This window comes from Notothenia coriiceps, unplaced genomic scaffold (genome assembly GCF_000735185.1).
Source record: "Notothenia coriiceps isolate Sejong01 unplaced genomic scaffold, NC01 NC01_scaffold00019360, whole genome shotgun sequence".
Classification (NCBI taxonomy): domain Eukaryota; kingdom Metazoa; phylum Chordata; class Actinopteri; order Perciformes; family Nototheniidae; genus Notothenia; species Notothenia coriiceps.
In genome coordinates this window covers 424,056-437,472 of record NW_011352061.1, presented here as the reverse complement: position 1 = coordinate 437,472, position 13,417 = coordinate 424,056, and the positions used below count along the sequence as shown (strand labels likewise).

The following is a 13,417-nucleotide window of genomic DNA, read 5'->3' as shown; positions in this document are numbered from 1 at the left end:
ACAATTTACTTGATAATATTTCCAGTTAAAGGTGGGGTAGGTAATTCACTTCAGAAACACTTTTTGTTATATTCCATGGAATGCTCTTAACATCCCGATAGCAATGAATACATGAAATGCTTTGACAATAAATACATACAAATATTTCATCTGTGGAAGCCGTGGCGCTGTAAAAAGCACGACCAATCATCTGAGCCGGCCCGGCTAAAATAACTGGATGGCGTACCTGCCTGTCAGCCTTCCATCTCGTGCACAAACTTATCTCGTGCCCTCATTGGTCATGTGCGCGTCCGTTGGAGGAGGGGCTCTGTAAGGAAGTCTGATGGAAGTGGCAGATATTTTCCGGTTGTATACTTTCAAATTCTAGCGCACTCAACAAGCTGGTTTCTCCATTCTTACCTACCCTACCTTTAAGAAGCCGTTTATGTTACTTACAGTACATCGGACTTAAGGCTGGCTGATATGACAATATATTTCGTAAAACCGATACAAATGAGTTTTTATTTTCCTATATTGTTCCTTTCGTGATTGATCTAGGCCTTTATTGCATGTCCATTTTGCACTCAAGTTCTTTAATTGAGAAAATACCTTTCATTAGTCATTTTTATTTAAGTAACCAGCTAAATATAAATATATATATATATCAGGATATTTATCGTTATTGATATATTAACTAATAGATTTATCCAGTGCGAATCTGACGTGACATGAACGCAGCATTTCCCACTGATGGACGTGGTTATGATTCTTGATTTTGTTATCTTATCTGGTTTGTTATTAATTACAGTACGAATAAAGAAGGACATTTCAAACCCTGCATGAAGCAGAAATGTATAATGTCTGAACAGCTTAGTTTGGTTTGAGTCTCTTACTTTAAATCCCCACACATATAATAGCCAGATATGAAATGAAAAACATTGAAGTGCATGTATGTACCCTCTGAATCGTCTGGGATGGCGGGAAAACTTGAGAAATACTTCCCTGCACTTCCTCTCCGGCCTTCTCTTGTTGTAATCTATTATTTACACTGATTTCCTAATGGATGACTGTGTGCTGTAAGTGCACTCTGCAGGAGGAGGAAGTGACACAAGGCATTATGGGACATTTCACACTGTCTCTGCTCAGGAAACAAAAATGCTTTGATTTCAGACCTGCTGACGGACAAATCAGACCCTCTGATAAAGTCTCTAATATACAGGTAAGTGCACAACATCGTGTCGACCTCGAGGCGGCTCAATGCAGCTTCAGGAGAAACCAATAAAACGCTCTGATTTTCACCATCCGTTTGAATCTCATCAACAATATATAAGAATGAAATGCTGTTTAGTTGAAGCACCAGGACATCTACTCACCTACATCTAATGTACATCTACTAACACACATTTAATATCTGTTGGTATTCAGTCCAAATCTCTCTGTCTATATGATTAACATCCGCGTACGAGGAAAGAAAGTGTGCAGCAGCTTCTTCATTTACCGGTATATCATGTATCGTAGCATAAGTTAAAGTCTTATTTGCACACACAAATGAAAATGTTATAAAATCTCCATTGGTGTTTTTTTAGTAGCCTGTTAACTGCAGTTATTTTTAATATAACATAGAGACCAGTTTAATGAAGTTACCCACCTCGCTGAAGTCTATCTTCTACAGCAAGATATAAGGGACATTTATATTAATTATATTTATTATAATTATTATGTTATTAATCTGGGTAGGTTGCTTTTCGTACTCTTCTCTTCCGGACTTTACTAGTGTGTATATACAGATCAGACAGCAATGAGTTTTGGCTACAAGAACACAAATCTTTTCCAAACATGAAAATTAAACTCAGTGATCGCACGACTACCAATATATGAATACGCAGTGTGACGGATATAAAAACATCTTCCTTCAGTGGCCTTATCGGTTCCAAGGCAGAAACCAGATATGAAGTCCTTTTTCCCTTCCCTCTTTTAATGTTAAATCAAAAAGAGTTGGTCTGTCTTTGCTTGTGTACCTTCCTTTCCTTCTTCACACCCTCAGTTACTCTTCCTCATCCTTTCAGAGGAAGAATCCAGACTTCAGAGGGTCCGGCAGCGCGGGCAGCGGCTCGGGGAGGTCGCGTGTCGTCACTCCGTTTCCGTTGGGCATCAGACACGTCCGGATGTACGCTGCGTTGGTGGCGGCGAGGAGGCAACCGTTCTCCAGCTGTGGAAGAAAGACGTCACATTGTCAGGATGTATCCATGTTGTTAGTTTACTTCGATCTAATCACTACGCGCCCCATCTTGATGTAAATAGCTCCATTCCGAGTACTGATTTCCTACATAATAAAACATGTGTACTCATTGTGATGTTCATAACTCAGCCTCTCTCTGGGATTCAGATCAGTGTTTAGCTGCTTCCCTTTAGCACAGTGTACTTTCCCCACAGTGCAGTGCTCTCAGCATTAGGTAATGACGACAGATAGATTGTAGGTCAGCACGCCTCAGTGCTCGGCCTGCCACTATTTTGCTTTCAGCGCCAGCCAGTGACCCTGAAGAATAACAGAGGAGGATGAATGGATGCCTGCCGGGCCGACCTTATTCTTTTCATTAATGTTCGCTTTCTCACCGCCGCCTCTCGTCTTCACCCCCCCATTCTCTCAGGTTTCATTATCTCCCATTTGATATGTCAACGGCCAACAATAACACTGAAGGAGAGGAGGAGGAGGAGGAGGAGGAGGAGAGGGGCGCAAAATGGGATATTCTTGTCTTTGTGAAAGATTGTCTGGAGCTTTTAGGTGATTATTTATGTGTTTTCCTTGTTCTTACCGTTCAAAATCAAAGCTCCACCCCTGGTGTAAAGTTATGTTATCAATTCAACTCTGGTAGGACTGGAGAATAGAAAGAACATCACTATGTATAAAGATACTTTTGGTTGACATATGCTTTCACATAATTACAAGATCCAAAATGGACGACACTATCTATTCTCTTATCACAATATTGATCAAATATATTCCTTATAAAAGCAGTTGTGTGATTTAAACTGAACAGGCCTTATAGAACAGGGGTGCAGATCCTGAAACGTTCCTGCTTGAATCTGCTCCAAACTTTAATTTTGGCCAGGCTGATCGTCCTCGTTAAGTTCTGCAGACCTCCAGCTCCTCTGTACTCTGAATGATTCATTTTGCTTAAGGATGACATTCCCCAGCCCTCGCTGCTCTGTCATTACTGCGAAAGGTTTTTGTTAAGACTTCAAAGACGAACTCCTGCTTCCCCTCAACTTGAGTCTCATTAAAAAACAAATCATGTTTTTGGGATCTGAGTTAGTTTAAGCTGCGGTGAGTCAGCAGGATCGCTAATATTGTTTTAGAAAGGGCTTGTACAGCAGACAGTCTGAACATGTTTGTTTTTAATGAACATATCAAGTCATTGAAATGTATAATGGGCTGCAGCTTAAACCTTTTGTGTTTATTAGTTTATCTGCAATTTTCTGGATTCAATATTTGGACCACCTTCATTTTTGATTGGTTTCAAAAGAACCATTACCATATCCCTAGAACACCTTCAATTAAACCTTTTTCTGTCTCACCATGGACGACACTCAAAATGAAAGTATTTCTGCGTGTACATAAAGCGTACTTGATGTATCTTTGATGCCAGTGTAGAACTTCACACAGTATTTACTTCAGGAACATTCAGCCTGATTGAAATCGAATCAAATCTATCAGAGTTTCTTCTACAGACTCATCCTGAGAGTACATGGCAGTGACCCATCTCTCCCTTCGTCTTATTTACCCGGCGCGTCGGCTCTCATCACCAGAACCTCCTCTGAGCTCCTCGCCGGCCCGCGGCCTCTGTTTGCTGACTCGGAAAAAAATCAATTTCCATGACAGTGAAAGAGCGCAGCACGGGTGAAGGGGTGAGGGTTTGTTGATGTTCGCTGATATTTGAGGGCAGCGCAGACTCCAGGCCAGATCGAGAGTGTTTATTGAACAGACTAAAAACAGTCCTGAGGAGAAGTGTGTGTTCAAATCTATTTCTGTACGTGAGGCTTTAGAAAATATATAATAATCAAATGTGACTGCAGATTGGTCTGTAAAATCATTTTTGTTCCTAGAGGAAATTAATAACCAAGCTCAATCATGTCGGGAATATGTTGACATTATTGACACCTTTAAACTTGCATTATAAACACAACTCTAGAATCTAAACATTAAACCAGGGGTGTCAAACTCAAGGCCCGGGGGCCAAATCCAGCCCGCGACTTCATTTTATATGGCCCCACAAGAGCTTGCAAAGAATATAATATGTTTATTATACGGTTACATGCTACTTTACAGGAGCATGTTGCTCATAAACTACATGTCCCACAATGCATCTCAAATTTGACTTTTTTCTCAGAATTTGACTTTTTTTCTTCAAAATATGCATTTGTTTCTCAGAATTATATATATTTTTCAAAATGTTACTTTTTTTTCAAAATGTCACTTATTTTTTTGTTTTTCCAGAATTTGGCTTTTCTTTTTCTTTTTTCATGCCACTTAAGAGACTTGCAATTATCTGCCCAAGACTTCTGCTTTCAGACATAGTTAATTATGAAGTTATTACCCTATCCGATAATAATCCAATGCAGAGCCAATAATGTAATATAATATTTTATTTTATATATTTATATATGTATTTTTATATAGTCTTAAAGTTACAACCGGCCCTTTGAGTGCAACCATAATGCTGATGTGGCCCTTGATGAAATTGAGTTTGACACCCCTGCATTAAACCTACAGAGGGTCATTTGATCCAGATCTCACCATGTGGGGTCAATAAAAAACCTGTTGATATCTAAGTGTTTACACCTTGCATTATTAACATAACTCTGTGGCTGCATCATGGGTCTCTCACCTTGCTGTGTGTGGAGTCCTGTGTGCTGCCGTTGAACATGCTGTAGGCCTCTAACGTCTGCAGGCTGTGCTGCGGGGGGGACAGACCCAGCAGCTGCTCCAGCTCCAGGGTGGAGCTCTGCGCCGGACACTGGGACAAACATGGCTGCTGGTGTTTTTGCTGAGTCATCAAACTCTGGTAGTGACAGACGTCCGCAGAGGAGACGCCATTCAGCGCCGAGACGCCGTTGTATCCCGCCTCCACGTTGGGAGGGAAGGCAGAGTGTCCGTTTGTGATGTAAGATCCGTTTGTTGGGAGCTGATTCTGGAAGTGGAGGTGGAGCGAGGGCTGCTGGAGCTGCCACTGCTGACTGGAGTCCGGCTGATGTTTATGTCCACCGTTTAGATGCAAGGCTTTGGGCGCAGTGTGGTGGTGATGGTGGTTCCAGTGCCCGTTAGTTAAAGTCTTGCTGTCCGCTGTGATCTGAGCAGCTTTCCCCAGCTCGCCTGCACTGATGTGCTGCTGCATCTGCTGCGACAGATGCATGATGGGTGGAGCTGCTGGTGGGAGCGCCGCCTGCTGGGAGCCTGGCTGAGCGGAGTCTCCTTCTGTGCCGCTCTCCAGAGAGTCGTGGATGTAGGAGAGGATCTCGTTGTTGGAGAGGAGGTCACTGAGCGAGGGGACGTGGTGGGGGCCCAGCTCCACCTGCATCATCCTCTCGTCCAGCAGCAGCAGCTCCAGGTCCTCGGCGTTCAGGCCCAGGTTCTCCAACGCGCTGAAGAGCTCGCTGTTGGAGCACGTTTCCTCCCCGTCTATAGACAGAGAGTCCAGAGTGGCCAGCAGCGGGTCGTATCCTAAAGTGGTTCCTCCCCCCATCTCCACGTTAGAGGTGAGGCTCCAGCTGTCTCCCCCCATCAAGCCTCCAAAATCCTCCCCGTCCTGCTGCTCGCTGAAAAGCCCGCTGTGGCACGACATCCTGGGCTCGGGGTCCGGCTGGCACACGTACACCGACGTGTCCTGGCTCATCAGAGCTCCCAGCAGCCCCTTAGGGTCCTGGTCCTCGGAGGAGCTCTTGTCCAGCTTACCCTTCTTTGACTTGCTGCCTCTGGATTTGCCCTGGAAGGCGTCGGGGAAGCCGTGCAGCGGGTATCCCGTCTGGTAGAGCATCGCCTCTCCCGTGGCGAAGGTGAAGGGCAGGTGCATGGAGCGCTTCCTCAGGTGCTCCCCGCCTTCCTCCTCCCTGCGAAATACAGATTAGCAAAAAACTTACAAACCAAGCCCTAACCATTGTCATCTTTAGGGCTGTGCAATATTTAGAGGTAAACCGGGTACAAAGATCTTAGGATGTTCAATTTGCTCTTCCACTCACACCAGGGGCCTCTGCGTGGCGATGATGTAGTCCGGCTTCCCGCTCTTGTACACGAGCCGGGCGTTGGCCTGCACCCACTTCCAGCGGTTCTCCTTGGTGAGCAGCCTGAAGACGGTGAGGCCGCTCTCGCCCGTCTTCATCACTGAAACATCAGACAGGAAGTCAGAGCTCTGTGTCGCGGCGGCTCATGTCTGCACGCCTCGCAGTGAGGGCGCTCTCACACTGCGTTAGCTCAGCGTGCAGCATGCTGAGGTTAACTTGTTAAAACACACATTTAAGAAACAAACACACAGTTTTCCTCCTCTCCACGCCTCAGTGTTCTCTGTGTCAGTGTGATGCGGTACAGGTCGTGTTTCTGTGCTGTCTACTTTCTAAACGAGCTTCATGGTGAAGCTCATCAAACCGTGTCAGGTTCAGGAGAACCATAACCATCATTTAGTTTACATTTCCTCGGAATCGGAGGGAGGAAATGTCCTCCTTTGTTGTTATCATGTCTGTGTTGCTGTTTGGAAACCTGCCTCCCATCTGTGTGTGCATCAGAGCATGCATGTGTCTCTATGTTGTATGTTTTCAAATGCATATGCATATATTTCCGTTCTGTATGCATGACTACGTGTATACACTGTGTGTCTTTGTGATTGGGCGAGTCTGGTTGCCGGGTGTTCAGGGCGCCATGGTTACGACTAACCGGGTCATCCGGTACACGAGGTAAGTAGGACACTTGACTCTCGCTCGGAGATTCCCTCCACCAACACACACACACACAAACAAACAAACATACACACACTAACAGCGTTTGTTTGTTTTGTGCATGTGTTACAAATGTAATGTTGATCCAAACATAAACCGGGGTCAATACACAACTACTGATGCTCGAGGGGAGGAAGCTGCAAATGTCACACATTTGTAAATCAATAAAGATTTAATTAAAATCACTGTGAGCAGCCCCCGTTACCCCAAACTTTTCAGAGGCTACGTTCACATGCACAAAATAGTCCGTTTTTTCCCCCTAATTCTAGAAAATACAGCATTCTTTCAAGGCTCTTCAACAACTACAGTATTCAGAATCCCTTCTGTCTTTAAAAGTCTAAAAAAGCCTCATGAAAGTAGATAAGGCCAGTTACCAATTGAATCCACTGATATTTATATTGAAGTAACTCCAGACTTACTCCTGACGTGGTTTTCGGCGCAGTACAGCATGTCCGCAGCGTGAATGAACTGATAACCAGAACCTCGAGCTCTCAGCTCCGCCTCGGTGTAGCCCAGGACTATTTTACCCCTGAAAACCAGCAGATACACACTTTAGACAATTGATTTGAAAGCAACTTGAGTAAACAACATGTGTGAGGTGTAAGGGTACGTACTTGGCGTCACAGGCCATGGGAGTAAAGTCCAGCTTGTGTTTGGTCCTGAAGATCATGTTCCTGGTCCTGATCTCCAGGATGGCGGGGGACTGGAGGGGCGTGGCGATGGCAAACAGGGCGAGCTGAGGGGGGGTGCTGCCCTCGCCGTGGCTCTGCGTCCCGCTCTGACCGTGGAGGAACTTCAGGCGACCCTGGATGTTCAACGCCTGAGAGAAAGTGAAAGGAGAAAAACTCTGAGACATGGAGTTCCCTGAGTGAGAGCTGCTCCTTCCTCCCTGTCCAAACTCATCCGTCTTATTTAACCTGCCGGGGGGGCAGAGAGCCAAACCACTCCAGTGCACTGTAAACACTCTGGGTGTCTACTGCTGGAAACCCTCCAGCTGTAAGTCTGTAAACATAAACAAACTACTAATATGAACCTATAAAAAGGGCTGAATAGTACCCCTTTAACAATGTCTGCTGTTATCATTGTGTGGATACTGTGACAGTTACAGTATGTGTGATCACTTCTATTTCTATAGTCATTTAAAGAGTATACCAAAAGTTGGGTGAGCATTTCTTGGAAAATGAAAACACTTTCTCCTGTCCTGCTCTCACCCTGCGGCATCCCGTGTCAGGACCCCCCCCCTCCCCCCTCCTCTGTTAGCGCTGGTTAACTGACCTTGGTGGGTTTAAAGGCCTGCAGCCGTGATGTCAGGAATCTAGCTCTGAATAGCAGGAGGGATTACTAAAAAGAAAGCCACAGCGAGCGGTAGACAGAAGCAGAAACCTGCTTAATGCTCACGCAAACACACAGGGAGGCAGGAGGGAGACGCCGGTTCGATCCCCTTCAGAGCGGCTGCTGCAGTTTCCTTTAGCAAAGTGAGGAAATCCTAACTTGAGTTTTTAGGGGAAACTAAATAAAGAAGCACACCTGACCTAACTTTCCTTTACGCACAAAAAGGTCAATCACTGGCATATATTTTCTTAAATACCCTAAAAAAACATTCCATCAATAATTAGCAGTGTTTAAATCTTTTGTTTTATCCGCTCGATGTTTTCTAGTCACAAATATTGAATCTAAAATCCTTAAATGTGCCCATCGAGACGTCTTCAAATGCTTTCTTTGGTCTGATCAGCAGACCAAAACACATACATTATCAATATATCAAAATAGTTCAAATGTGGCATTTCTCCTGGAAAAGTTAAGATACAGTTTATTTTGATCGCCCATTTTTTTATTATTATTGAAGAGTTGCAATGCCTTGCTCACTTTTCCCAGCAGGTTTTTCTCTTTTACCCCCAAGAGTTTTCTTCATCTGCAGCTGAGTGTGTGAGTGTGGAGCGAGCCACCCTGACTAAGCAAGTTTCCCCTCTGCTCAGGGGGGATTAAGGCCCTTTTCCCCCACGACCCCGAGGCTCTTTTAAGGCGGATTACAGGACTGAGTGGTGGCTTCTGATCACTCAGGGACTCTGAGGTGGCACGCCATACTGCCAGCAGACACAACGCGCCTGAACACACCATGAGCCTCAAATATGGATAAAGCTTTATCACTATATTCCACTGGGAGAGTGTATATCAATAATCATGTCTGTAAATCACAATAACATCTGAGGGAGATGCCGTGAAATGTATTACATAATAAAAGCATTGTTATTATTGTGTGTGTGTGTGTGTGTGTGTGTGTGTGTGTGTGTGTGTGTGTGTGTGTGTGTGTGTGTGTGTGTGTGTGTGTGTGTGTGTGTGTGTGTTGTCTCACCAGGAATCCGGAGGAGTTGTCCAACAAACAGCGGAAGCGGACGACAAATCCTCTCTCCAGGAACGAGGAGTTTTCAGGGGGAAGCTGCTCGGGGGTGTAGCTCACCAGACAGGAAGAGGAGGATCCCGACTCGCCATCTGAGAACATCCAATTATAACTCATACTTTATTATAGTTATAAAAGAGAGATTACAATGACTAATCTGTAGAAGGATGGGAAAATAAATGTGGAAATATAAATATGAGTAAATAAAGAAAAAGGAAAAGAATAAAGAAAAATAAGGGCATACACATAAATAAATACACAGAAGACTTCAGTCTACAGACCTGCTGAGGGGTCTGTGGGGGGGCCGAGGCTGTTGGGGGGGTTGAGGGCCCAGTGCAGGTTGCTCCTGAACTCCTCCTGGTCTTCAGTGTGGATCAGCTCAAACACACTCTGGTGCATCACGTCAGTCTGACAGGAAAACAAGGAGAGAAATAACCTTAAACATTGGACCTGAAGTTACTGTAAGCAGGGACATTGAGGGGTGCGTTTGATTCGGTTTGCCTTGAAGCTGAGCCAAAGAAATCAAGCGTTGCTGCAAATGTAATTCAAATAGTTGGAACCCAACCGAAGACCTGCTGTGACCCTGATATCTGTCCCAACCCGGCATGACTTACATGAAATAATAAAGACAGAAAAATGAGAAGGGGAATTATTGTTAGTCCCTTTTCACTCGAAATACTGTACGAACCTTGAAGGAAAATGGAAGAATAACAAAAAATGGGAAGCTAAATTATATTTAATTGAAAGCATAACATTGAAAACTGTTAAAATGTAATATTGTTCCAATTTTCAACTCTATTTTGAAGCTTTACCATTTTTTTCTTTTACTCTAGTGATTAATCTGCAGGTTTTGTTGCTGTCCGTCTATAAATGTTTCCTTCCTCAGTAGTAGATACAAACTCGGAAACAACGTCTGTGTCTTTCCTTAGTGGCTGCGCTTCTTCCCCTACTGCCTCTTGTTTTCCGGTGTGAAGACAGCCGCTGACACTCAGTGGCTTTGTTTCCCAACACTCAGCGACTCGGCGACTCACCACACACTCAGGTCCGTTTGGTAAATGCATGGTGACACACCTCAGGTGGACGGGGAAACGAGGGGTGAGGGGTGATGTTTACACCTGTGTGTGTGAGAAAGGGGGTTGAAGGCTGTGTGTGTGTGTTTATATACTGCTTCTACATTATGTGTCTGTGTTTATCTGAGTGTGTGTGGGATAGACTTTGTAACATTTGAAAATCACGTTCTCTGAAATGAGATTAGAGTGGCGGTGCGTTGAGGAGCCAATTGGATTAAAGCTCTCGCTCTATATGTGAGCTTGTTTCGATCCTCAGGTCACTTAGGACGATGCGTTCACTTGCCATAAAGCAATCAAGCTGCTTGTTGAATTCAACTCTCAATTCAAGCGACTTGTTGGTAAAGAGAGTGTTTTTGAGTTTTACCTGATGGAAGCCGAGGTAATCGTGGATGGTGTGAGAGCAGAAGAAGACGGTTCCGTCCGCTGTCACCACCATCACGAAGCCATTCAGGGCCTGCAAAGAAAACACAGGAAATGGTTATTATAATAATACAAAAAACATTTATTGCAGACACTCTTCTCATTATTTGACAGTTGAAATGTCCCTTTGGACACCAGAGGGTCCAACCCAATGGTAGCGCTAAAGAAAGAGGTGAACAAAAACATATTTAAAGTCATTTTCATCCGCAAAAAACTTCATTCTGTATTTGATTCCAAAACCAGGAAGAAAGAGGACAAAAGAAAGTAGACTTCTCCCCGGGCAGAAAGAGAGGAAGACGAGGAGGAGGAGGATGAGGAGGGGGTCAGCACAGGGTGACTAACATCTTCATCCCCGCTCCTCCTTGGCCTCGGGGCTCGGTGAGGAGGTGATGACACCGAGGCCTGACACCGCCAACAGTCACAGCGGCGTCCCGCGAAAAACATCCGCCCACACCTCCCTGATGAGGAGGAGGGTGAGGAAGACGGGCTTCATCTGAGCAGACACTAATGCACTCCACATTAATATCATTTGTCTCGCTGCTGTTGGAGATACACTTTACATTTCCCATTTAAAACATAATCACATGAAGTCAGAAATGATCAGAATCAGGATAAAAACTAAAAATACGGTGACACACACACACACACACACACACACACACACACACACACACACACACACACACACACACACACCCCCACAAGGCTGTATATAAAATGCAGAGTGCAGTGGCATGTGTATAAATATTTACTGTAGCTTCATGTGTTTGTTGTCTCTGCCACCTGACAACACAATGTGAGCTAACAGGACTCAGCATCCACCACAGAAGAAGAGACACACATTGAAACCCAGCTCACACACCAACAGCTCTGTGAGATATGAACGTATGAGGAGTGTGTTAAAGATTTGCTTCTATATACTGTGAAAAATGAAGGAATATTTCAAATGCTTTTAGTTGATTTCCACCCCCCCCCCCCCTTCCTTCAATAATAGATGTGTTCACCGGCTCTGTATAATTCATGGTCCGGCGTCTGTAATGGAAGAGAGGAAGACAGGAAGCTACTACTTGAAACAGTGACGTTGTGGGATGGACTGATAAGCAATGAGCTCCATAGAAAGCTCCATAAGGATTACGGGGAGCTCTCTAAGTGAATGAAAACCCAAACCAACATTTTACTGGCTTATAATAGTGTGATATCGAAGGGAAAAAAACAGAATGGATCGCTCCCAAAAAGCATTTCTGTGCTGTCAGAGGTGAACAAGTCTTTTCTGCCGTGTTCCTGCTGTGCAGAGCGCTCTCTCCTCCATCTGACCTTAAACAGCCTGCTGTCGTTGTTGAAAAACAAAAAAATCCATGACTAACCCCGAGCCTCAGTGGTTAGAGGATAGCTACTTCACTGTGTCTCGTATAAATCCAGATACAAAATACAGAGGAGTGAGTCCAGATGTTTGTAAAGTGAAACACATCTGTTACACGTAGCTATGATTAAAGACAGCATAAAGCAGATCAGTAAAGCATGTGTAGCGATAATGGAAGTGTAGAGATATCTTCACTGACCTGCAGCAGCAGCTCCCCCTCCGGTATGTGCCCATCAGACGCTCTGCCTTCATCACTACTCTTCTTCAGCTGGTTCTTCAGAGTCACTGCAGACAGAGGAACAGAGAGGATCAGTTAGTGAGTAATAATATCTCTATCAGTTACCGAAGACATCTCTTAAAAGCAAGCATATTCAATCACGTCATACAGCTAGACTGATATACTCTACTGCACATATTAGCTTGAATCTACGGATTTAAATCTGCATCTTAAAGATTTGTTATATAATCTGAGCTGCTAAAACACATAATTTTAACGTTTTAAATTCATAAGGTTATTCAAGTTTATCCCACGTAGTTTCATCCTGACCCCGGTCTGTTTAGCCTTAGCTTGCAAACACAAACATAAAAACCACTGATCATTAGCAGTTATTGTGACCCAAACATGTCCCGTATAGTGAGGCAGACAAAACGCGACCCCAGGGCTCTTCTGTGACCCCTGACCCCGGAGACAAAGACACGTTGGCTTTGACCTCCGGGGGCTGAAGTGTGTGTGTGATCGAGTGTGTGTAGGAAACAAAGAGCTCCTCTGCAGCCGCCGCAGCGCAGACGCTAATGGGAGAGGAAGTCTTTGAGCGGTGGACAATACAGACGCTTCTTCTGATCGCGACCCACATTCCTCACACAGATCAATACGGCCCAACACAATGTACGTGATAGGCTAAGGGGCGGGACATTTCTAAATGGTTGACCAATCACAATAGAGCCGGCTAGCTAACCAATCAGAGCAGACTGGGCTCTGGTTTCAGACAGGGGGTGAAAAGAGGTGCTGCAGCACAGGCAGTATGAGAAAAATAAAGAGCTTTTTGAACATAAAACTAAATCCTCACCATGCTGTGTGTGTGTGTGTGTGTGTGTGTGTGTGTGTGTGTGTGTGTGTGTGTGTGTGTGTGTGCTCACAGGGCAGAGAGCAGGAAAACATGTCCACCATCAATAATTGAGAGTCATGGAGGGTGGCGATGGGGGGGG

The 13,417-nt window shown here is 44.7% G+C and overlaps 1 protein-coding gene across 1 annotated transcript in view; it reads right to left on the bottom strand.

The window, feature by feature from the left end:
• Positions 1–246: 246 nt before the first annotated feature.
• Positions 247–13,417, bottom strand: part of ahr1b (aryl hydrocarbon receptor 1b) — a 17,727-nt gene continuing 4,556 nt past the window's right edge. The window contains exons 3-11 of the mRNA XM_010778754.1: positions 12,411–12,496; positions 10,796–10,885; positions 9,643–9,769; positions 9,317–9,453; positions 7,578–7,783; positions 7,383–7,492; positions 6,214–6,355; positions 4,866–6,084; positions 247–2,188 (exon numbers count right to left, since the gene is read on the bottom strand). Coding sequence (XP_010777056.1) covers positions 2,042–2,188; positions 4,866–6,084; positions 6,214–6,355; positions 7,383–7,492; positions 7,578–7,783; positions 9,317–9,453; positions 9,643–9,769; positions 10,796–10,885; positions 12,411–12,496 — 2,264 coding nt within the window. The 3' untranslated portion in view covers positions 247–2,041. The remainder of the gene's footprint in view (positions 2,189–4,865; positions 6,085–6,213; positions 6,356–7,382; positions 7,493–7,577; positions 7,784–9,316; positions 9,454–9,642; positions 9,770–10,795; positions 10,886–12,410; positions 12,497–13,417) is intronic.